At 39.2% G+C, this 25,359-nt stretch overlaps 1 protein-coding gene across 7 annotated transcripts; it reads left to right on the forward strand.

Moving 5' to 3' along the window:
* On the forward strand, nt 1–24,984 carry BICRAL (BICRA like chromatin remodeling complex associated protein). 7 transcript variants are annotated; one of them, XM_083604960.1, is made up of 13 exons: nt 3,151–7,955; nt 8,061–8,918; nt 9,325–9,373; nt 11,041–11,089; nt 11,174–11,242; nt 11,811–13,508; nt 14,987–15,077; nt 16,555–16,655; nt 17,347–17,408; nt 17,542–17,687; nt 17,855–17,949; nt 19,752–19,854; nt 20,965–24,984. In XM_083604960.1, exons 3-13 carry the CDS (start codon nt 9,330–9,332, stop codon nt 21,768–21,770), a joined length of 3,264 nt encoding a protein of 1,087 aa, XP_083461086.1. In that variant the 5' UTR covers nt 3,151–7,955; nt 8,061–8,918; nt 9,325–9,329; the 3' UTR covers nt 21,771–24,984. The 7 variants fall into 7 exon arrangements, with proteins under 7 accessions (XP_083461082.1, XP_083461085.1, XP_083461084.1 ...); XM_083604956.1 differs by lacking the exons at nt 3,151–7,955; nt 8,061–8,918 and adding an exon at nt 1–707; XM_083604959.1 differs by lacking the exons at nt 3,151–7,955; nt 8,061–8,918 and adding an exon at nt 807–1,078.
* The last annotated feature ends 375 nt before the right edge of the window (nt 24,985–25,359 follow it).

The following is a 25,359-nucleotide window of genomic DNA, read 5'->3' on the forward strand; positions in this document are numbered from 1 at the left end:
CTGTGTACGGACAGATTTTTTTTTAAAATAAAAAGCTTATCATTCAGTTCCTTTGAAACATTTCAAACCTCAATTTCCTTTGTGTGTGTCATTTTGGGTGTGCATGTAAAAAAGAGTGAAAAATTAAAAGCGGCGTTTTGCTCTTTCCAAAACGCGCAACTGTGTCACACACTGAACTGGTTGGGGCGGACTGCAAAACGTTCTATTAGACCGGGCGACTTAGTCACTCACTGCACCATTAACTAAGAGCAAACTTAAGTTTTGCAAAGGGTCAGCAGATGACAGCTCGGAAGCGATCAAGGGGGCTTGATTTTCTTTGCGACCAAGAAACAAACAAACAAGCAAGCGAGCGAGCGAGCTCTTTTAAAGGGGACCCTCCTTTCACGCCGCGTTTTGCAAATGGCAAAAGGCAGCTCGCTCAAGTTCGCCGAAGCGCCGTTCCTTAATAATGCTCTGTGAATGCGGCTCGAGCTGCGGTGTTTCATTTTCTTCCCCCAGCCTGGTGCGCCGATCGCCTCTCCTTGTGGCTGGCTGGGTACTCCCGCACTGTGTGCTTGTTGTACTCTCTCTCTCTCTCTCTCTCTCTCTCTCCCTTTCTCTCTCTCTCCCCCCTCCCTTTCTCTCTCTCTCTCTCTCTCTCTTACACTGCCAGCCCCTGATGTGATGGCGAAGAAACCCCGTTGACAAGGCACTGCTTTTTCATGACGGTGAGTTTCCCTTTGAGTGTATTATAATTTTGTGATAAAAATTTCAAGGAAGAAAAAAAAAAACACACAACCTCCTTCCTCCCTTCCTTCGGGGAGGGAAAAGAGAGAGAGAGAGAGAGCGGGGGTGGTGGTGGTGGTGGGGGGAAGAAGAAGAGAAAGAGAGAGAGAGAGAAATCTATCTCCAGACCAGACAGAAAAGAAAAAAAGAGGAGCAAATTAACAACCAGGAGTTGCCAAAACCAGGATATTAGGTTTCAGCCCAGAGAGCTATTGGCTCCGGGGCTATGTATATAAATATATATCTAGAGAGAGAGGAGAGAGAGCGGGGGGGACGCGGGGAGGAAGATGAAGGAGAAGGCGATTTGGCGCGGGTGGGCAGGCTGCTAATTCGCAGGGAAATGAAATATTTATTTCTTTTTTGCAGCGAGAGGCCGCGGCGGCGGCGGCTACTGAGGGCACTTCCCAAAAATGCTGTTTCTTAAAGGGGGAGAGACAGGCAAGGAGAGAGAGAGAGAGAGAGAGAGGAAGAGGGAGAGGACAGATAAGGTTTCAGGTCTAGGCTGATAGCTGAGAGAGAGAGAGAGAGAGAGACGGGGGGGCGGCTGGGAGAGAGAGAGAGAGGACTGGGGTGGGTTTTTCTCTCTCCCCCCCCCTTCTCTCTCTCGCTGATGCCATGCAAATTTAGGAGAGGAGGGAGAGAGGGGAAGGCGAAAGAAGGAGGAAAAAAAACAACCTCGTTTTAATGACTCATTGATTGAGCCGGTTTAAAATTAGTTGTTGTTGTGTTTGGGGTGGGTTTTGTGTGCTTTTTCCTGGCCGCCCCCTTGGTGGCCATCAAGAGGGAGGAAGAGGGGTGTGTGTGTGTCTGTGTCTGTCTGTCTGTCTCTCTCTCTCTCTCTCTGTGTGTGTGTGTGTGTGAGGAAGAGGGGGATCGAGAGTGTGTGTGTGCGAGGGAGAAAGAAAAATAATCTTTTCAAATCTCCTCCCTCTTTTCTTCCCCCCTCGTTTCTTTGCTTTTCTCTAAAGCTCTCTGGTCTGTGAAGCACTTTTTCCCTTTCCTCCTCCTCGGGAAAATGGAGACGCTCCGTCTTCTCTCTCTCCTGGGCGTGAGGCTGCCAAGGATTTTTCTTTTTCTTTTGCGTTCCTCGTTGGATTTGCTCTCATCGACCACCTCTTATCATCTTGTCATAATTTTCCGCTATATCTTTTTAGCATGGGCTGCGCTTTTTTGGTTTTTTTACGGGGATTCCCAATTCGTTTCGTTTATATGGTTTCCCCCCCTTCTTTTGTTATTCGGTGTTTTTCTTTTTCTTGTCTCCTCCGGTATCGCGTTTAAAGGAATGGAAATGGTGATTGTTTCTGTGTATGTGATTCTACGTCGGTAGCATTAAAGAGGGTGGGGAGGGGGAAGAAAAAAGAAACCTTAATAGTAGGCTGTAATATACGTTTTTTAAAACGGCAAGAATAATAAATATTCTACATCTGTAATAACGCCTTCGTTTTTGTCTTTCGATGAACGTGAGTTTGTTAACTGCCGCCGGATTAGTCTTCCAACAAAGTACTTTTTGTGGTTAATTGATTTTCAGTTATGGTTACATTATAATAGCGGGGGATGGGGGAAGAGAAAGCCTTAGTTAAAAGACTGGCTTGAAAAAGCTCTGAAATGTTGGATCATTTTTGAGGTGGGTCGCCGATTTTCTTCCCTCCCTTTAAAACCGAAATGGGTTTCCCGAGGGTTGGGGTGTAAACGTCGGTAACGTTAAAACAGCTTGTTATATGTATCTTGTTCTGAGAGCGGAAACAGGTTTAGCATTCGTAAAAATAAATAAATCGCCTATTGCTGGGCGAAGGAAGGACAATGAGGCCTTTACTTTTCCCGGGGTTAGGATGTTGTTGTTTTTTAAAACCCTTAAACATGCATGGCTTTTGAATATCTTAAGCACTGATCGTGCTTTTCCAAAACTCAGTCGAGGAGGGTGTTTTCTCTCTCTCCGTATATGCGTTTACATGGCGGGGTTCGGTCTGGTTTGTGCCCCGCTTTGGAGGGACCAGGAGGAGAGAAGATGGCGCTGCCTGGCTACCGGCCAGGATTTGTGGCGCAGTTTCTCTCCGTTCTCTCTCGTCCCCTTCAAGCCGCCATTTTGAGAGACTCCTGACATTTCTAACCGGGCCGGGGCGTTGCCCTCCGTTGCTTCCCGCGGTCTGGTCTCGTTACCTCAGAACAGACTCCAAAATGCTCCCTCACGAGCAAAATAATAACTCCTTACCCCACGCACTGAGGAAATTTATTTTTTATTTTTTATTATTATTTCCTAGAGTAATCGCTTTCCTAACACCCCACCTCAAAATTTATGTGGAATGCGAATCGAAAGGTGTGTGTGTGTGAGAGTATATATATATTTTTAAAATGGCTACTCTTATTTTAAATTATCCAGTCCTAAGCACGCAGTTTACCCATTCAGTGCAATGGGTAGCTGTTAAAACGCTGCTGCTCCCTTTTGCCAGATTCTCCTACACTATAGTATAGTGGATATGGAAATCACTTAATCCCACGTTATGTCTGCCAAACAACAAAGGGGCTGCTGGAAAATAAGCGATATGTAAAATTTAAAAATGGAGGAGCAGCACTTTCTGAATTGGCCTTCTAGATTTCATTCGTCGCTGTAGGTGGGCATTTTTACACGGTGTACCAAGGAGGTCCTGTTTGCTAAAAATCGAATAAGTGAGCAAAATACGCCTTCTTGGGTACAGGCATCCCTGTTGCTAAAGTAATAAGGGAATAAAGTATGTGGAAAGCAATAGTCTGTGTTGATTGGATTGAATTAACTAAAAATGCTTCCAAAGTTTAGAAATGGTTTGGCTTAGAAAGCCCAGTAATGTGGCTTTAAGGCAACACATCATAGCATTGTGCTTTCCTGTGAGATTTAAATCCTGGGCATTTAAATATCATTTTTTGCCAGTCATATCTTGCCAGCAACAGACTGTTATAAGACATACCTTTCTTTAAGCATTTTAGAATTAAGACCTTTTATGGTGGGGGGGGGGATTAGGTTTGAGATTCCCTACTCTCCCCTCCCCCAAATATCAAGGGGAGTCCCTTGATGAGATACAAATTTATGTTTCACTGCTTACTGCAGTAATGTTTATCTCATGATTTTACAAAATGGCCTGGATGTTGTTTATTTTAGTTTCTAATGAGTAGATAAGATATACAGGAAAAAAAGATGGAAGAATGTTGCTTTATAGTGGAATATCAAGTTATCACATGAACTGTTATATGGACTTTCTGCAGTTTAAGCTGAACTGAACTCTTGCAGCCACTGGGGTTGCCTTATTTCAAAAAGTAAAAACCAGGACACCCCAAAAATTGTTAACCAAACCGGAAAGTTTTTTAGACAAACCCCCAAAGTTGTTGAGCCAAAAAAGCATGATTTTTCAATTGACTTGCCTAAGATCCAGAACAAAGCACCGCCTTTCGGACAGCCCCCCTCCCCGATGTGAATTCCGCATTTGAAATCCCGGTAATGTCTGGGAAAATCCGGACATATGGCAGCCCTACCATTAACACCAAGGCAACTGAGAAGTTCCTGATCACATAAGCAAAGTCATTTTCTTAATGTTTCTAGTGTACAGTACTCCAGGACCAAGGATGTAGCTTATAGAACAGTTTCTGACAAATAATACTTTTTGGTGAATGACAGTTAGAACTGACATACTACTGTATTAATTACTTAATAGGATTATAGTGTTCCTTTCAATAGATACGTAGGCAAAAATTAATTTAAAACAGTTACTTTATAGCATAGTGAATTAAATAAAATTGCTTTCTTCACCTTGTTATCATGAGAGAGAGAAAGCAGAAAGTTCACTGGGAACAGGATTGAGTGGATCCAAAACAAGTCAAGTTTCAAACTGAAGCCAAAAATAGTGTTCTCGTATGGGGAAGGGACTTTTCTGAAACAGAGGCATTTCTAGTTTCACATAACATTCCTATTCCTCTCCACCCACCCAAATTAAAATGCCAGGCTGCTGAATGTGTTCATTCCCGCCCCCCCCAGACAGGAATGGGTTCTGTGTAAATTTCTTCAGGCGCAGAGAGATAACCTAAAATACTAACTAGATTGTACCTCAGATACATGGAACAGGGCAGATGTTCCAGAAAACAGATTGCCCTGTGGTATATAATATATGTGAAATGAGGATAGAAATCTAGCTGGTAGATTAATGGGAGGAACACTCAAAAGATTTCTTGGCCAAAATAAATAAATAAAATTAGTAATTCTTTTCCAAGTTAAGAAGAAAACATGATAGGGTTTGCCTTTGTACTTAAGCTCTTCCTTCTGAGGGTACACATACAGGCCAAATTTTGCCAATCTGGGAGGTTCATCCTTGATTACAAGTATTGCTTGCACTTTCAACCATATACTCTTATGCTGTGATTCATATAAGCACTGGTAGACTATAAAGTCAATTCCATATTTTTCTGCCATTTTTATAGAATTGAAACAAGGCAAAAGAAAGAGCCATTCATAGTGATTGAGACAGAGATTCTAATTTCAGGTTTATTCAGATCTTTGCTTTAACAGAGAGTATATATTACCTATTTTTGTTGAACTGAACATTTGCAATCAGGACCAGTTTATACATACTAACTTGTAGCAATGTGCTAACTGCCCCCAAATTAAACAAATTTGCAAATCAGATTTGCTAGGATTTTAAATAGGCCAAATTGCAAGCCTGTGTATACACTGCTATGATGTCATGATTTCCTGCACACCCATTTTGAGCATTTAACTGGAATTGAAAACATAATTCCTTTCTTAACTTGAACTGTGCGGCTCCGGACAGGCTTTCATTAGTTCTGTTACTGTGGCCTTTCAGATGAGTGCTAGAGTAAAGTGCTGTGTAGTGGGCGGTTGCCAGTCTACACTGGTATGCATGAACTGACCTTAAAATCATAATTTGAGGCCCTTTGTGTGCCTCTCCCACAGGAAGTTTGGAGGGTGACAACACAAGATGGGACTTCTTCTGTGGTGTCCCCTGGCTTGTGGAATGCTCTCCCCAGGAAGGGCTGCCTGGTGCCACCTTTTTAGGATTCAGGCAAAGACTTGCCTTTTTATCTAGGATTTTTGGCCCTGAATTGAAGGGTGGCATCTAGCCAGGATGGGAACTTTTAAGTCTCGTCTTTTATCAATATAGCTGTATAACCTTTATCTGTATTTTTAGAATTTTATTGAATATTCTTAAATGGTTTTAATATAAGCTGCTTTGGGTCACTCTGAGAAAAGTGACTAAGGAATATAATTAATAGCAATAATAACAAAAATAAATCAAAAGGATTTAAACAGCATTTTAAGTATATAAAGGGTGTGATCCTTTCCTACATGGGCAGAGTGTCAATGTATGGAGGCACCCTGCATTTGGTCAAGGAATGTGAATTCAGAGCTCTGTTGGAGGGATCACATGTGGACATTGGAACTGTTCACAGACTTTCATTCCCCATAATGCGCTGACTGCATATGTATCTATTTGCACGGACACAGTATACCCAGATTGTCATGGATGGGACATAAAGTGTTTTGTAATGCTTCTTCCTACAATACCACTGTGTAGTAGGTACTGACTTGCCCATAGCTACCTGGAGGTTCCAAGTATAATATGTTCTTGAATGGCTTTTAGTGTCATTCTGTAAAAATATTATATTTGAAACTGATCATTTTACTTTACATAAAATAATAACCTTGTGAAATGGTATCCATTATATGAAAGTATGACAGATACATTACATGGTACTGTACTGTGGCCTGTGCGGAAGAGTCACACAGAAAGAGAAGTTCACTTCTTGATATGTGCAGAAAATCTTCACATAGGCCTATGGACAATGCAATTTTATATTGAAAGGATTGCACACAGGGTGAAAAACAAGTGCTGGAGTCCAGCAAAGGAATTTGACTGGAAGCCATATGGAATGAGGAAATCGGAGTAAAACAAGAATGTGAGGCATGGAGTTCAAGAAAGGGTGGGAGAATACACCTTCCTCCTTGGGGCGAACTTCATGCAGAGATAGAGTTTCCATGGTTTTTTTTTTTCTTGACAGGGTTTTTTACTTTTAAAGGTTGCTTGATGAGAAAACAATATCGGCAATAAAAAACAGCAGATGCAGATTTCCCTAAAACTACATTTGGGGAAAAACTGTAACAGTTAAGTTCCTACCAGTCATGCAGCTTTTAAAGGCATAGAAGTGGTTCCTGAACATGATGTCAGTCCTCTTAGTATCTTTATCTGACTATCCTCAATATGGCATACAAGAACTAGCAGGTCAAGTGTGGGAAAAGCTTCATCTGCTTGTATTCTTCATATTAAAAGCCGATTAATGCTGCTAGGAAAATGAGGTGCCAGATTTATAGATGAGATCTGTGGAAACTGTAGGATGTCAAGGGTGTGTAAGTCATACCCAAATCTCAGGGCTGTAGATCATTTGTAGAGCATCTGTTCAGCATGTAGACAGTCACAGATTCAATCACTGGCATCTCCAGGTTGGACCAAAAAAGACCCCTACCTGAAATCCTAGAGAGCTGCTGCCGTTAGTGTACATGATGCTAAGCTCCAGTTGTGTGACTTGGAAAAAGACAGCTTCCTTTGTTCCTAAGGCTTTTGTACTGTTAAGAGATGGATCTTTGGGTGAGCTCCCATCAGGTGTAGCTGTCGCCATTACTGCAACTCTATGATGAGAAAAGTATTGCCTGGTGAAATTCTTGATTCTGTTCTAATCCAAATACAGGACACTTATTGTTTAGAAATCTTAATGATGTGGGGCCCAAGAAGCAATAAAAATAAAAATTTCATAAACTAATATGAATTAACTAGCCATTTGTACTGTACGAATTAAATAGCCATTTGTACTTGGGCCAGGCTAGGCCTGGGTATGTTTCTCAATCGGGGGTAGATTTAGGGGCAGGTGATTTAAGCAACTACCCAGGGTGTCAGGTTTGGGGATGCCTGCCGTGGACGATCTTCTCAGCTATTAATGGTTGAAGCAAATAGTATAATTTGTTCATCTTCACATGAAAAGCTGGCAATGGTGCCCTACATGGCTAAATCATGCAATAAGAAGTTGTGAACTGGACTGGAAATGCAATAAAAAACAAAGTATTCCAAAGCCGAACAAATGAAAGGGAGTGCCAAAAACTCTATGCCTGAGTGTTAATTGGTCTGGGGGTACATCTGCAGGGTGCTGGGCTGCAGCATGTTAGAGACCCACACTGTACTTTGGCTGCCTCCCTTTGTTCATTGCAGGAACTCAGAGACAGAAGTGTCACCCATTGCTGAGGGACATGGCAATGTGGGGCCCAGCCTGATCCCAGCCTTCCTTTACCCCCTTCCCCCTTCTAAGCTACAGTCTAGAGTGGGCCACTAGTTTTCTGTGGTAATGTATGCATATAGTTGTAGATCATTTATATATTTAACAGATTTCTATACCGCTTTCTGCAAAATGTATCAAAGCAGTGTGTAGCAATTTAAAACAATAAAACTACATAAATATACAGCTGGCCAAGAATAAATAGCAAAACATAACTAAGGGGGTCTATAAATGCTTTGGCAAGAAATAATGTTTCCAGTTGCTTGTGGAAGCACATCACGGAAGGTGCCTACCAGATCTCTTAGGGGAGACTTCCCTAATGAGGGAAACAGACTTCAACTTGACAGCTGTGGCACTGCCAAGAGGGCTCCTCTAAAGACATCAAACAAGCAGGTTCAGATGGGAAAATATATTTTCTCAGATATCCATTTCTCAAGTTGTTCAGGGTCTTGTAAGTAAATAGTAAAACCTTAAAACTGGGGTCCTTTAGGATAGGTGTTATATGCATGCAGTAGAGAGCAGCAGTGAGCAGCTTAGCTGCAGCATTCTGTACCTGTTACAGCTTTTGAACTCCACAAAGAGGATGTTACTGTTATTTAATTTCAAGGTTACCAGTGTGTGAGTCACTGTTGTCTATATGTGTATGGCTATAACTTGGTGGTATGCAGAATGTTACAGACTGAATCTCCTAAGTGAGGGAAAATCCAACTGCAGAAAGACAATACTCAGCTGTCACTGGTTAGAACACTCAGCTGATCAAAAGTTACTGTAAATAGAGGGAAAACAGTGCTGAGTATGAAATGCTGATTTAGAAGACTTTTACAAACAATATTTGCATGGAAGCAATATTGGTAGGCATAATTTTTTACCCACTTATTTCAGTTATGCCACTGGATTTTCCAAATCACAGATCATCAAAGTCAAATCATATCATGTTCCCACTGTTTTCCAGGAACCACATATATACTTTGGAGAATAAATGCAAAAATGAGCACAGATGTGTAATACAAGTATATACTATGCCTCAGAGTACCATTTTACTCCTATATTCAAAGCAGCATGCAATAACGTGTGCCCTGTTGTAAAAATATGCTGTTGCTCGTCTACGTAATTTGCAGGTTAGTGAACAATGGGAGCATTTTATAAATAAACAATACATGTTAGGAAGAAACATGTTGAAAAGCATCCTCTATTTTTAATTGTCGTGTTCTGGAAAGAAATAGAAAATCTTTATGATACAATATTATTTTTCCTTAGTTGTCATGGATGATGACGATGATGAATCCTGTCTCTTTGATCTTATTGGGTAAGATTTTTTTTAAAAAAAAATTATGCAGAGAAATAATACAAAGTTCACTTTGCAAAAAGAAAATTTGCACAAATTTGTGTCTGTTAGAAAAGGGGCATAATCCCCAGATCTGCTGGCTGGAGAAGGTTAGAATTTCATGAAGGTTCCTCCCTGCTGGTGTAGAAGATGTCCTACTCTGTGGGTGGGGCAGGCATCTCTGCAGTGAAGTCCCCCACTTTGCCCAAGTAAAGTGCTGCATGTTTATTTCTACCACTGGTGTTGCTGCTGCTTACAGTAGCAAGTGTTAGGCCACAAAATGGGGTGGGATGGATACAAAGCACCTTCATTCTCAAAGAGGCTCCAGGTTTGGGCCTCCTATTTGTGCTAACATGAAGCTGGCATAAATAATTCACCTCCTTGAAACCAATGGGGAGATTTTGTTTTAAAAGTGCAGAATTTAAACACTGGGTAAGACCATCTCTCTGTCTCCCTGCTTGGTTGGCAGAACCCAATCCCTATTAGGATAGCACTCTAGGGCTGAAATCAGGTGCACACTTACTTAGGAGTAAATCCCATTAATCTCAGTGGAACAATTCTCAATGAAGTTTTATTGAGTTCTTTTTTTGACAAAAGGTGGTATAAGTTTTTTTCAACAAACAAATATGCTTTGGATGCATGTTATGATATGGTTGAGTAAATGAAAGAAATGTTTATCATTTATTTACAGTTATTTATTCACGAGTATATAAGGCACCTTTGTAAACCACTTCGAGGTTGTTGTTTTTAACAAGCAATGTATAAGTTTTAATGAAATTAATAAATAATTCAATAAAAATTATCCCAAAGGCATACAAGATATTTAAAATTTACAGTAAAAGAAGTAATGACAAATATTACCTTAATATATATTAAGGGCCACTTGGACAAACTTGAATTTCCTCATAGGAGGAGTGTCCCTGAAAGTAGTGATTGAATGTAGTTCTCTGATGCTCCATTTGGCACCTCCAGCACCAACCTTTTTACTTAAAAGGTCAGTACCAGAGAGTACCAGAGAGTGGCACTTTGCCTCCTTTCTTCCCATCAGCTTGATCGCTGCCTTCTTAGCCTTGGTCATTTTCCCCAGGTGGGATAGGGACTTAACAGTGGTGAGCAGCAGCAGAGGAGTGGGAAATGGCAGCAGGAAATGGCATGAACAATGGTGGCAGTGGTTTGGGAGCTAGTGACAAAGTATGTAGATAGCAAAAAGTGTGCCCACCGTAGATAGGTCTCTTGCCAAAGGCCCCAGCATTTGGAGCTGGTCCTTCACAAAACGACATACAATGATGTAGGGAATAAACAGAGTTATAGCCAGCTAAGTCAGTGGACTAGTCATTAATTTCAGTGGTTCACCTCTGAATATGTCTTATTTGGTTCAATCCATAGCTGAGAGCTATTTTAAAAACAATGGAACAGTTAAATATATTGCTTTATAAATATATATTTACACTATTGATAGGGTTTGTTGCAAACAAGCTAGGGTTGTTGCTTTGAGATGCATGCTCTAAAATAGTTGGGGATCACAGCCTCAGTATTCAGATGGTGTGATTCAGAAAGATTCTTCCTGCTTGTGCCATTTTAGTATATTTTAAACAGATGCAAGATTCTCAGACTGATCCATCTTACTTTCCTTGTTTGTATTTTTAAAGAGATGCACAGGCACTGAATTATTTCCTCCATGGAGCAGGCAGTAAACCTGTAAGTATCATATATTCTGGTATGTTAATTTTCTAATTTTGCAAATTGTGCTGCTCTTATTGTAATGCTTTTTCTGTATTACAGAACAGTGAAGACTTGACTAATGCAGGATATTCTGCAGCCAACTCAAATTCCATATTCGCCAATATCAGTGTAAGTTTATAGGAAAAAGTGTAATTTTAGTGCATGTTAGTGTGTGCCTAAGTTCTCCATTCTTATAATACTCCTATCTGGTGAGGTAAATGCCAAAAATAACATGCAGGCAATTGCTATTTAAACCAAAGGATTGAATATGGGTGAAGAAGGAGAATTCTGAGCCTGTGCACTTGTGCACTAAGCTTTATAACTGCTTCAAACTTCTTGCTCAGTCTTAATTTGGGTTGATGCTGCATGCCACTCATGGTCATTAATCTAATGATACCTGACTTAGTAGTATTCTTGAGAGATGTTCTGAAAGGAGGGGGGAAGAGAAACCTATAATGAGCAACACTGTACTACTACTAATAATTTGTTTTAAAATAGTGTTTTATTGTTATTGTTATTACATTTACATCCCACCTTTCCTCCAATGAACTATATGGTTCTCCCCCTCTCCATTTTATCCTCACAATGCTTTTGTGAGGTAGGTTAGGCTGAGAGACAATGACAGGCTCATCCATTGAACTTCATGGTTGAGTGAGGATTTGAACCCTGATGGTGTGTATTACAATTTTTCTTTCAGAGTTCTGATCCTAAGTCATCAATCAAAGGTGTCGGTAGTCAGCTTGGAGAAGGGCCTAGTGATGGACTACAGTTGCCAAGTAGCCTTCAGTTTCTTGATGATGAACTTGAATCTTCTTCCTTGCCTGATCTTAGTGAAGATCAGCCTTTTGATATCCTCCAGAAATCTTTGCAGGAAGCTAATATTACCGAACAGACTTTGGCAGAAGAGGCTTATCTGGATGCCAACATAGGCCCTAACCAACAGTTTGCACAAGCTCAGCTTCATCCTTCCTCATCAGCATCTTTTACTCAGGCTTCTAATGTTTCTAATTACTCAGGTCAGACGCTGCAACCTATAGGAGTTACTCAAGTGGTACAGCAACCAGTTGGAGCATCTTTTGCAAGCAATACAGTTGGTGTGCAACATGGCTTTATGCAACATGTGGGGATCAGTGTTCCTAGCCAGCATTTGTCAAACAGTAGTCAAGTTGGTGGTTCAGGACAGATACAATTAATTGGTTCATTTAGTAATCAACCTTCCATGATGACCATCAATAATCTTGAAGGGTCTCATATTATTTTGAAGGGTGGTGGGCAGCAAGCACCTGGAAACATGAGTGGTGGTCTCTTGGTTCATAGACAAACACCTAATGGTAACTCATTGTTTGGCAACTCAAATTCCAGTCCAGTAGCACAACCTGTAACTGTTCCATTTAATAGTACAAATTTTCAGACATCTTTGCCTGTGCATAACATCATTATACAGAGAGGTCTTGCTCCAAATTCTAACAAGGTTCCCATCAATATCCAGCCAAAGCCTATTCAGATGGGCCAGCAAACTACCTACAATGTGAATAGCTTGGGAATACAGCAGCATCATGTGCAACAAGGGATTCCTTTTGCTTCGTCAAACTCCCCTCAGAATTCAGTAGTTGGTCCACATATGTCTGTTAATATTGTTAGTCATCAAAATGCAAGAAAAGCAGTTACCTCTCAAGCCGTAAGTAACGCCGGTGGTAGTATTGTGATCCATTCTCCTATGGGACAGCCTCATGCACCTCAGAATCAGTTTCTTATACCCACAAGTCTGTCGGTAAATCCTAATTCGGTTCACCATGTCCAGACCATAAATGGACAACTTCTTCAAAATCAGCCTTCCCAGCTTGTTTCTGGCCAAGTATCCACTGAGCATGTTATGCTAAACAGGAATTCTACGAACATGCTTAGAACTAACCAGTCATATTCAGGACAGATGCTGAATAATCAGAATGCTTCTGTACAGCTAGTTTCTGGTCAGACATTTGCAGCTCCTGGAAGCCAAGTTATAGTGAACCATGGGACTTCTCAAATTGTTAGTGGCCAGGTTCCACTACAACAGGGATCGTCTGCTGTGTTGCATTTATCCCCCAGCCAAGGAAACATTTCCCAAGGTAGAACAGGCTTTACCACAATGTCTCCTGGACAGTCAACAGGTTCGAGTATCTCATCAAGCAACCGGTTTACAGTTGTAAGTTCTGCTGCTACAGTGCATCCCAACATTGGTCCATCAGCCCAGACTGTTGCTTCCGGAGGAAATTTTGCTGGAGATCAACTTACACAGCAAAACAGAACACAATTGTCAGTTACTGTCTCACATCGTCTTCCAGTTTCTTCTTCCAAATCAGTCAACACCTTTAGTCACACATCGGCATCCCAGCCCCAGTTTTCCTTTGGCCAGGTATGGATTGATGCAAGTTCAAAATCTTTAGCATCTTTAAAATCTTTGCGGCTGCTAAATGTACATATCTATGATTTTATTGTTTTACAGCAAACAATGCAAACAACTAACACCCTAAGAACCTTTAGAATCTGTGTCAATGGATCAATACTTCTTGGTTGGAACTATTGGGTTGTATCCATTGTTGTGCATGGAAAAGATGGCTCTTTTGCTTCCCCTGTAGCCTCCTGTACCCTCTGAAAAGCTTATTTAGAAGGTTGAAGGGGAGGCCATGGGCTGTGTCATACGGGGCAGCAGTGAGAGGTTGAAGGATTGCTGAAATTGGGCAGAGGAATCTTGTTTTAGTAGAGTTAAATTCTTGACATTAGAAGACCTTCCTCCTCACTGCACCAACATGTGACAGAACCCACACATAGGAAACTGCTTTATGCTGAATCCATCTAGCTCAGTATTGTGCACACTGACAGGTAGTGGCTCTCCAGGGTTTCAGACTGGCAACATTCCCAGTCCTAACTGGAGATACAAGGGATTAAAGCTGGGACCTTCTGCATGCAGAACAGGTGATCCGTTACTGAGCTACATCTCTTTTCTCCAGGAAGACACCTGGAGAAGCTTTTGGTGTAGGGGGAAAACGGGAAAGGAAAGATCCATTGTTTGAACTTGCTTTCTACTTGTGCAACGTTTAGTACAACCCATTATTTCTGTTCCTTCAATAAGTCTTGTTTAGTTGCTAAAAGTGAGGTTTTCAGAATTCTCAGTAGTGATTTAGATATTCATTTAAAAGTATTGAAGTCACATTGTAGCTGATTCCTGAATACTATTTATTGTAATTTGCACGTTGAGACTGCATGAGAGATAGGAAGGAGAGCTCTTGAGGTCAGACCATACTCAAGTGAGTGAGAAATGATTCCATTTAATATATATTTGTACTACTTGTTCTCTGTATCTTTAAAGATCTGGAACAATTTAGAATTTGATGATGAAGGGTATTGATTGAAAGTCCAGCAATGGAAAACCACGCCTTAACAAATTTCAGTTACAATCCAACATGGCTCAAGAAATTTGGGAAGTCTTTAATTCTTATGTGCAAGCAAAAGGTGAAGGTAGAGCCTACTGGCATAGTGCTTCTTGGTCTAATAAACCAGAGATGTTATATCTGAACTGTACAAGATGCCACAGATGTTTGTACTGATTGCTAAGATCATATGAGCCCTAAAAAACCCATATCTAGCCTTGCATCCTGTTTTGCACAATGGCCAACCATTGAAAAAAAGGCAGTGATTTTGTTTGCCAACCTTTCAGATAAACAAATTCAAATTCTCTACCTATCAGAGCTCATTTTATTTGTAGTGCAAGGTAATAAAACTGGAACTGCAGATAGAGTTTATATGTTTTCTTTTGTATATAGGATATTGGCTTTTCCCTATCTTTTACCTTTAATAATCTGCATGGTATTTATGTGTGGTGTCTTTTTTCAGACTCAAAAAAAAGTTACCAATTTGGTGTCTTCAGTTTCAACGTCAAAGTCACAGGATAATCTAAGACCACCTCAACTAACAAGTCTTTTAGGTAATAAATTGCTAAGGCAGATAAAGTTTTTGTTTTTTAAATACCTTTATTCAACTCCTTAGCTGTGAAGTGGATTCTTAACTACACCAAAGGGTTGTCTTGAATATTACTTGAAAATTTGAACTTTCAGGTTGATGTTAAGCTGTGCTACTGAGAGTTAACACATATGTGTCAGATTCTGTTTGTTTATTTATATGCCACTTTTAAAACAGTTTTCTCAAGGCGGCTTCCAATTAATGCAATAAGAGCTTTTAAAATCAATCTCTAGAAAAAAAATTAGCTTAAAAGGGCAGCATACAACAATTTCCAGTCAGACTGGTAAAAAGCTACATTACACTTTAAAACAGAGAGAAAATCCAGTTAAAATATGTATAGATAGAAATTTAGTTTTACGTTCAGTAGGGTGGAAATTTAGAAAATGCACTTTACAAATTGCTAAAAGTCATCTGCAAATTTAGTTGATTCCCCACATGGCTTTTACAAGTCATAAATGCTTTACAGAGAACCAACAATTTACCGAAATACATGAAAATGTAATGTTAGAAGGATGTTTTTATTGGTTGCAAAGAGAAGATGCATGAGCAACGGAGCTGTTTCCTGAAGTTAGCTCTGCACTAATTTCTCAATGCATGTATGGCCTTCCAGTATTGTCATTGTGCATCTCAGAACATGGGTGAACTTCAGGGACTGTGCCTGTGGCCTAAGGCATTTAGTAGTATGTTAGTAGTAAACATAAACTTGGGAGCTGTGATTGGAGCACACATTTATTGTGGAACACACACGTGCCCTTTAGATGCTACAACAAAAGTGTAGCTGACCTGTAGTGGAAGTGCAGGAAGCTATCTTTTGTTTAACCTTGAAGTGACCCTAAGATTTGAGACAAGCTGCATTAAGATTGCCTGAGTAATTGAGCACATTAGTTCTTTGGGAACCAAAACGAGAAAACTCACGTACTCATTGGAACTTGCTCTTGAAAATGTGTACTTGGGAGCACAACTTAAAGAAGTCTCTACAAATAACAGCAGAAGATATTTCAAACAGAATATATATGTCAATATAGTAAAAAAAGAGCATGATGCTTTGATTAATTTGCCTGATTGAAACAAGAGACCGAAGTGTGGGGGTGGGGGGAGACTAGACAGTACTTTAGTATGTGTGCTATTTACGTTATGAAGACAGGGATTAGCTGGGCTCCCCATGCCTTTTTCATTGATTCCTGTATACAGCTTTGGCATTCTGAAGTTCCATGAAATGGCAAGTGGTTAAATGCTGGCTTAAACCTCACAGGCTCATAAGATAGTTTTTATAAATATTTGTGTTTTGTATGGGCCTGCAGTAGTTTTGTGAAAGCATTGCTATTTAAATACGTTTGGCAACATGCAAATTAATTTTAAATCATTCAGTGACATAACTAGACAAGATTCCAAATATTGTATAGGGGATTGTTAAAGAATCTTCATAATATATCTTCTTATAGGACAAGATACCGGGGGTAAAATCATACAGCAGCCTATAGGCACAGCACTGACACACCAGGAAAAAGCAGTAGGATCATCTTCTGCCCAAACAAATGTACAGGTAGGAGGCCCTTGAATGTTCCTGAAAAGGCTAATAGTGCACCAGTCATTTCTTGTTTGTACTATTTTCTACATAGAATATAATAACCTTTCCATTGGTCATTTGTGAGAGGAAATCCATGATAGTATATACTAAACATCCCATCACTTTTAAATATTAAATGAATATGTGCTGGCTAAGCTTGATGGTAGCTGGAGTCCAAATAAGATGGAGGGCACAAGGTTGGAGAAGGCTGTGTTAGCATATCTGTTGGCACTGTAAGCTCTAGTCATGTGCTGTCCTTGGATCAGGCTGCAAAATATGCAGTCCAATCCTGTTCTTATTTCCTTGGAGATAAATGCTTCTGAGTTTAATGGGGCTTATTCATGAAAGTGTGCATTGGATTATTGCCTTTGTATCTGTCAGATGCATATATTCAGGCATATATAGCCATGCTGTTTATTTATTATCTTAGTATCTCAAAAGATAAAAAAACGCCTTTTTGAAAATCCAAAAATCTGGTCATATTGGTAATGCAGTCTATACAAAATGCATTTAAGAGATTTTTTTTTTAAAAAAAACCCCATAATTTTATTATCTTAAAGAGATTTTGCGGCCATTTTTATTTCTGTTGGATGATATGCACAACTGTATAATTGATTATTATAAAAGAAATTTAGCCCAGTGTATTTGATGCACGTTTTGAATCTAGGTCGATGGCCATACAATTGGACAAAAGAGGCCTGCTGCTAAACAACTAACAAAAGGAGCCTTGTAAGTTGTTTCCTTTTATGCATCCTTTTGCTTTAGACATTTCTTCCTCTCCTTCCCTCCCTCAAATTTTGTCAAGTTGTTACACACATGTGGTGCTATTGTAAACAACTGACAATAGCAATCTTCCCATTAGTATTCTACAGCAGCTACAGAAGGACCAGGCACATGCTGTGACTCCTGATAAAACTCAGTTCAGATCTTTAAATGATGCAGTCCAGAGACTCCTCTCATATCATGTGTGCCAGGGATCACTGCCAACAGAAGAGGATTTAAGAAAAGGTACTTTTTCGCTCTCCAAATGCTTATGAAAATGCTATGCTTCTGGGGTTTTATACCAGTTAAATGTTATATATTGTACTAGCCAAAAAGTAAGAATCATATGCTTTAAATGACTATTTTAGTTGTTAAGAACTACTATTCTAAATGTATTTTCTTCACCTTTCCAGTGGATAATGAATTTGAATCTGTAGCCACACAGCTCCTGAAAAGAACACAGGCAATGTTAAATAAATACAGATGTCTGCTCTTGGAAGATGCTATGGTAAGACTAATAAAAAAAAATACGTGTGCATGTGTGTATATTATGGATTTGTGCATCTTATCCCACATGGCTTAATTTATTGTAACACAGCAATGTGCAGCTTTCATCTAATTCCATGGCCCGTATCTCTCAACATGTGGTACTTAGGAATGTTTAACACTAACAGTAGATTTCACTAAACAGATAATGTTATCATTCTGTGTTGACAAGTTCACTGGGTGAGAGCGTTTTGACTTCTACCATGTTCCCCCCTCCCCAGAACTCTTAATGAATTTCAAAAAATGTGAGCGGGGGTTGGGGTCGGTCTGCCTTCACAAGGTAAGCTTGCTCAGAAGAACTCTCCTAGCCCATCAGGGATAAATGTACCGGAACAGAAAGGTCTGAGCAGGCATATCTGCAGGATAATTTAGTCCTTTCAACTATTTGTTGATAATAGCCTGGCCACAATGATTCATGCATTGGTAAGCTCAATATTCTATTATTGCAATACGTTCTATGTGAGGTGGCCGGTGGGTCTGGTCCAGAAGCATCAGCTTCTGCAAAATGCTGCATCTAGACAGTTGGTAGGGACAAACTATTGCCATAACCTAAATGATGCTTAAAAGCTTCTATTGGGAGCTCATACACTACTGAGCCAAGTTCAAGATTCCGGTATTAATTTACAAGGCCTGTAACAACTTAGATCTTGGGTACCTAAAGGACCACTTGATGTCTTTTATCGCTGCTTGATCACTGATGCCTCTGGGAGAGTCACTGTTACTGATGCATACAGTGACCCGGAATGCAGCGCCCATGCAAACAGAGATTTGCTTGTAGCAATTACATACACGAACACTGATGTTGCTATCTCATCACAACAGAGAACATTAATCAGTACCAGGAAAAATACACAATTTGGCCACATCACACTCACTTGCATTTCACAGAAATTGCTTAGAAAGTATAATAATAATAATAATAATAATAATAATAATAATAATAATAATAATAATAATAATTTATTATTTATATCCCGCCCTCCCCAGCCAAAGCCGGGCTCAGAGCAGCTAACAACAATAAAAGTAACACAGCATTCTAAATCAATTCATTTTAAAATCAATTCAAAGTACCTGCACATTTGCCCCATAACTTCAATTCTAGGTGGGATAGAGAAGTGCTTCTTTTTTCAAAATGAAAGTTATGAGTCTGGGGGACTTTCCAGAGGCAGCAGTGAAAGCCTTCATGGGGCACCATGGTGCCCATGGGTGCTGGGTTGGTAATCCGTGATTTAGTGTTACTTGTGTACCGGCCCACAGTCTTCATTTTTTATAGAGGCCTCTTTAAAAAGACAACATCACATCATGGCTTTTGCATCCACCTGTTTTACAAAACATGCACACACTTTCAGATCTGGCATATTTAAGCAAAGTTATTACCTGCAAAGTTAGGGCTGCAATCCTGTGTGCACTTTGGAGTAAAGCCCCATTGAATTCAGAATGAAATCACTTCCAATTCAAAATACATAAAGCTGTGCTGTACAAACACTTTGATATGGAGCAATAATATTATAAAAATAGGTTTTCTCCTATGTTAGATGACTTTTCCTAACAAACCAATTTCCCAAAACAAATGTGTGTATTCATAATATGCAAAAACACCAGTTTTTCTTTAAAAATAACCCCCATTATGAACTTGCCACCTCAATTTGCCCGTTGAACTTAGCATTCTGTTTTATAGTATTGTTAGGAAACTTCATGTTGTTCCTTGCAAGTAAAAGTTAAAGTTGTTAATTATAGAAATTATTTTGTTTGTTTCTTTTCCAGAGGATAAATCCTTCTGCAGAAATGGTCATGATTGACAGGATGTTTAACCAGGAAGAAAGGCAAACTCTTTCCCGGGATAAACGCCTTGCAATAGTAGATCCTGGTAGGTAACGTAACCATTTTAAATGAAAGCCTCTTCGGCTGCAGTCCTATACAAATAAACCTGGGCGTAAATTCTATTGAACTCATTAGGTCTTACTTCTGAGTAGACATGTATAGACTAGCACCGTACCATACAGAGAAATGATTTTAATATTTATAACAGTGGGTTTTTTGCCATAAGTAAAATTAGAACGCAGGAAGGATTTATATTTGTGAGTCAGACATAGAGATGCAACATCTGTGGAAACTTGGGTGCTGCAGGAAAAATATAGCTTTTTTGGATGGGGGGAGGGGAAACCCAATCATTTTGACATCCTTGCCAAACCTAAAATTTATTTATTTATTTATTTATTTATTTAAGAACTTTAAATACATTCTGCATGATTAAAGCTGCAATGTTATACCAACCTATCTGAGAGGAAGCCCAATTAAACTCAATAGGACTTGCTTCTAAGTTGATATGAGTAGGACCACATTGTTAGCAGTTAATATACAAAACAGTGTTACATTTATAAAGTGAAAATGTATATATTAATTCATTAGCATTCAAATGAGCAATTCTGTCCAGAGAGATGGAACTCCAGTCTGTTACACTTTACATTGACTACACATACTTTTTTGCCAGTTTGCCAACAGAAATAAATAAAGTTGAAAACAAACCTAATCAACAGTGGGTTGGTGCACATATAATCCTGGTTACCTGTAACCCCATGTGTCAGCGCATGCTTCCTCTCTCTGGAGCAAATTCCCTTTTTCTGGTCTTAATTGTAGTTAAGGGAAACAGTGGCCCAAGCCTTAACCATGGTTAACACTAACCTGAATTCCCCTTAGCTCAGGACCTGAAACCCACTAAAACCACATTTTAGTACACATACTTTAGTTATTCTATTCAATGGTCTTCAGCTAGTGGGCTGGGACCACAGCTGGGTCACAGCCAGACCTTGATAAGTGGGTCCCAACAGCAATACCATACCATATGGTAACAAAATTCAGAAGGGTCTGAAAGTGTGTGGGTCCTAATTCTGAAAAGATTGAAAGCTACTCCATTCCTTGTTTTTCTGTCCATGATATGTCACAATTCTTTACTAAAATGCTTGCTTTCAAATTTCAGATGGTTTTCTAGCAGACTTTTGTTGTCCATCCACACAAATTGACAAGATCGCTGATGAAACACAGCCAGCTGAAAGTGATCATCAATCTAACAAATCTTCAACGTCTCAAAACCAGACTGCTAATACCCAAATCAAAGACAGATCAAGTTCAAGCACAGCAGAGTCTTTAAATCACAGCAAACTTCAAGTAGTGCCTAACAATATTATGAGTTCACAACAAGGAAACAGTTCTGTTAAAAAATCAGAAAGCCTTGCAAAAGCTTTAAAATTTGAGAAAACAAGCTCCTCTCCTGAAAGCCAACATATGGCTGATTCAGAACAAAAAATCGCTGGCAAAAATCCAGGAAAGTCAAATGAAAACTCTTTAGGTTCTGAAGATCATTCGTCAAAAACCTTATCAAGTGTAGATCATGGTACGCATAATAAAACATGTCGGAACACAGTTGATTCTCACTCAGAGACAACATATAATCATTCCCTCCAAGACAAAACTCCTCGGAGTTCTCCAAAGAATGAGGATTTGCATCCAGACAATTTGAAAGGTTCTGGGGAACCCCAAAAGGATTTGCTGCTCAATAAGAGTTTAGAGACTACATTCAAAAACATATTGGAACTGAAAAAGACTGGGAGGCAGCCACAGAGCGAAGCAACCGGCAGTGGCTCCCTAGAATTAGAATATCCAAACTTTTCGCTTATTTCTTCACAAGAAAACTGCCTGGAGAAATTTATTCCAGACCACAGTGAAGGTGTTGTAGAAACAGACTCTCTTTTAGAAGCTGCTGTAAATAGTATCTTAGAGTGTTAATAGTTACAGTACCATGGACATATTTCTCTTAGAAGTAAATGTGAATGACACCACAAGAACAGCCTGACAAATGTCAAAGGTTACCCTTTCTAAAGTAGATTCTGTTTTGTGTTTGAAAGCAATACTCATTGTGGTTACAGTGAGGTGTCCAGTAATGTAAAACCTTGAGAGAAAGCTGTCTGGTAGGGCCTACACATTATGATACAGCTTTGCTGATCGTTTTAACATTGCAGTTTAATGAAACTGCAGTTCACTAGGCCCTAAGTTAACAAGGTAATATGCTGACAATCACAGTCTAGTAACAGGTTTCTTAAATAAAATGTTAGGAATGTTGCATTTAATAGGAAAATATCCATTGCCTCCGCCCACTATCACTTGATTTTGAGATTTAATATTTGGGGCTAAAAAAAATCCCCAGTACCTCTGTTTAGAAATGCCTATCTCTTGAGGTTTGGAACAGAGAGAGAGGAATTGGAAGGAGAGAAAATGGCGCCAGTGTTTACAGGGCTTTAAACTTTTAAAGTGCTTTTCTATGCTCAGTGAGCAGAAACAAGTATCTTACATAGGAATTTGCTGTATTGAATTACACTGTATAGTTTTTGTCACTTTCAGCACTGCGTAAAACGATACATGCTAGTCTAAGAAGCTAGTAGATGGAAAATTGTATACAAAGAGGCTATAATATAGCCATAAAATTCTGTATACACACACACAAATGTATATATATAAACACACACACACACACTAGTTTCATCAAGAAAAGCTTTTTCATTTTCTAATTGGATATAGTCAAACTTAATCTTTCTGATGTGGTATAATTTTTTCTAGACCAAGTGTCAAAAGCACTTTTATTTGGAAATCATTGTAGTAGTTTATACTTTAAGGAGATAATAGCCTTAACCTGAACAATTTAAAGGCCAGTGTTTGCTATTTGCTTATTTCTGCTTCTTGCTGTTCAAGAATGTCTGTCATCTGTAGCAGCAGTTATAGTTACCAAAATATGTACAAACCAAAGTTAATTTTCTATCCCATTAAAAAATTATAGGTTGAATTTAGAATTTGCCGTCCGCAAATTTGGACTTTGCCTTCTGTTCATGGAGGGCTTTTAATCCAGTGGAGGAGCCTGATGGCGGAGGAGGCTGCAACTTTTGCAGATTCTTCCTTCCTCCTACAATGCTCAGTACCATTTCACAAATTGTTCAAACGGGTTTCCCAACCCGCATCTGGAGTGGATTTTCATAGGGCTGCAGGGGAAGGGATAATTAGGAAATGTCACTTCTTCTTCCTCATCAACCAACGGGAGAGTCCCTGAATCCAAGCCTATCTCTAAAGGCATTTAATACATAATCTAGAGCCAAAGGAACCCCTTGCATGTTTGCATTTGGCTAGTTGTCATCATGACAATATAATTATTTATTATTTTAACCCATGGCATTTCCCCATTCTTCCTGTGTGTTTTAGAAATTATTCTACCACCATCACCGGTGCTGCTAGGTAAATTGCTTTTGTGCCACTAGTAAGAGGGATGTGGCATGTATGCCTACTAAAAAAAAAAAAAAAACTCCCAAGAGGTGTGTTTTTTGTAAAGCAATCTCTGCAGCTTCCCTTTATAAACATATTCAAAAGCTTCCTTATGGATATCGTCATAGCCTTAGAGCCCTGAGGTGCAGCAGCCTCGACCCAGTGATAACTGTGTGCATACAGAGGTTTGGAATTCAAGCATTCCCGGTACTGCTTTTGGGGAGCTTCCTCTTCCATGCTTGTGTGGAGCTCCATGGAGCTGTGCGACACAGAAGGAGTAGCTAACTGTGGTTGTCAGTTGGATTGCCAGAGCGCCCAGATAAAGGGCGGAATTTTGCTTTCTTCGCTCTGATTTTATTGTAGCGTTAGAACCATGTTCTGCTCTTTAAGTAAACACAAAACACTACCACCGACCTTGTGTTGAAACAGAATAACTATAGAATAATAAAAGATAAACAAATTCAGCAAAATAGTAATGCAACTTAATGTTCTGTTGACTTTTAATAGGATTAGAAAGATGGGGGCTTTAAAAATTAGTTTTTATTACCACTTTTTTTTAAGTGCCAGTTTTAAAATTAAATATTTGTGAAACCCCACATTCCACGAAGACAGCATTGCCACTTTGGTTCATTTTTGTAGGCATGGATCCTGTACTTGCTTTCTTGTCAATGATAGTGCAGCAGCTACCTTTCTATCAAAGATGCTGCAAAGAATAATTCATTGAACTGTAACCATAATGAGATGTCTAAGAAAGCAGGGTGTATATTGCACCAGTCACAGAAATCAATTGATCAAGAATCTGATTGGAAGAATGATAAATTTGACACATACTTGTAAATTTGTCTTCTTTTGGTTTTATCTCACAGAATAAAGTTTCTTATCAGCTGTACAGAGTATTCTGAACCTAAATACCAAAACAAAGCTTACACATTTTGAATATTATGTGAGAGTTTACTTTTAGATAAAGGTTTAGCTGAGACATCTGAAATGCACTTCCATCATATGTGGATTAAATTCCACCTATATTGATTCCAACATTTATGCTGGGTACCCACTGAACAAAGTTCACCTAAATTAACCTATGGTAGCTAATGTATTTTATTTATTGAACTTGGTTTTAGAGCTCTGAATATTTTAATTGGTAATGCAGTAAAAATATTTTTGTTGTAAAAAAAAAAGTGTGAATTTGTTACGCAGCACATGGTCCTGAATCCAGTGAAGACCATTTATTTGTGCATAACTGCTTTGTAGGATTGGTCTCTTTACTTCCTGGATGTCTTTCCATGTTGTCTAAGGTTAAAAGAAAATTTTAGTTGGCAACTATGAAAAAAAACCTGATTCAACAATGTCAGCATAATTGAGCTGTTAGATTTGGGAGGCCTTACAGACTGACTTTACTGAAAGAGGATGTGTCACTTGTTGTCAGTGTGGTATGGATTTTATTTGCTTAAATACTTTCATTTGTATAGTATGTCTCACTTGAAATTGCTTTGTATACATTTTGTAAAAATATTTATAAAATGTTTTGTAAAAAAAAGTATAACAAATTGCAGTTTATTTTGTTATGTTGGATAAATACTGTTAAAAGACAACACGTTGGTAAAATATATTGTTAACCCATGGATAGGAAATGTTTAGCTGGAGACTACGAATTGAAACAACAATTGCAATACAGCCAAAGATTTGGGAAAAATGTGTTATCTGTGATTGTCTTGATTTACCCAAGATTAATAACTAGGTTTTGAAAAGGATTTCTTTTTTAGTTTCAAGTATCACAGTGGCAGTATATTTTTATTACGTTTATATCCTGGTTTTCTCCCAAAATGGTATTAAAAACAAATATATATGGATTTCTAAGTGGATTCCCAGCTAGACACCGATCAGACCAAGACCTGTGTAACTTAATTCATAGGCTTTAGCTATTCTCCAACAGAGCTGGAACAGGTTCAGAAAGGGACAGCAAAATTGATCCCAGGACTGGAGCAGCTCTCCTGTGAGGAAAGGTTACAACATTTTGTACTTCAGGAAAAAGAAGAGATTAGGTGGAGACAAGACAGGTCTATAAGAT

This window comes from Podarcis filfolensis (genome assembly GCF_964270895.1).
Source record: "Podarcis filfolensis genome assembly, chromosome: 3".
NCBI classification, from domain to species: domain Eukaryota; kingdom Metazoa; phylum Chordata; class Lepidosauria; order Squamata; family Lacertidae; genus Podarcis; species Podarcis filfolensis.

Coding starts and splice junctions, on each gene's coding strand:
- BICRAL (XM_083604954.1), top strand. CDS start 2,941: ATGCTCCCTCACGAGCAAAATAATAACTCCTTACCCCACGCACTGAGG. Junction 9,374..11,040: donor TGTCTCTTTGATCTTATTGG/GTAAGATTTTTT, acceptor GTATTTTTAAAG/AGATGCACAGGCACTGAATT. Junction 19,855..20,964: donor CCTTGCAATAGTAGATCCTG/GTAGGTAACGTA, acceptor TTCAAATTTCAG/ATGGTTTTCTAGCAGACTTT.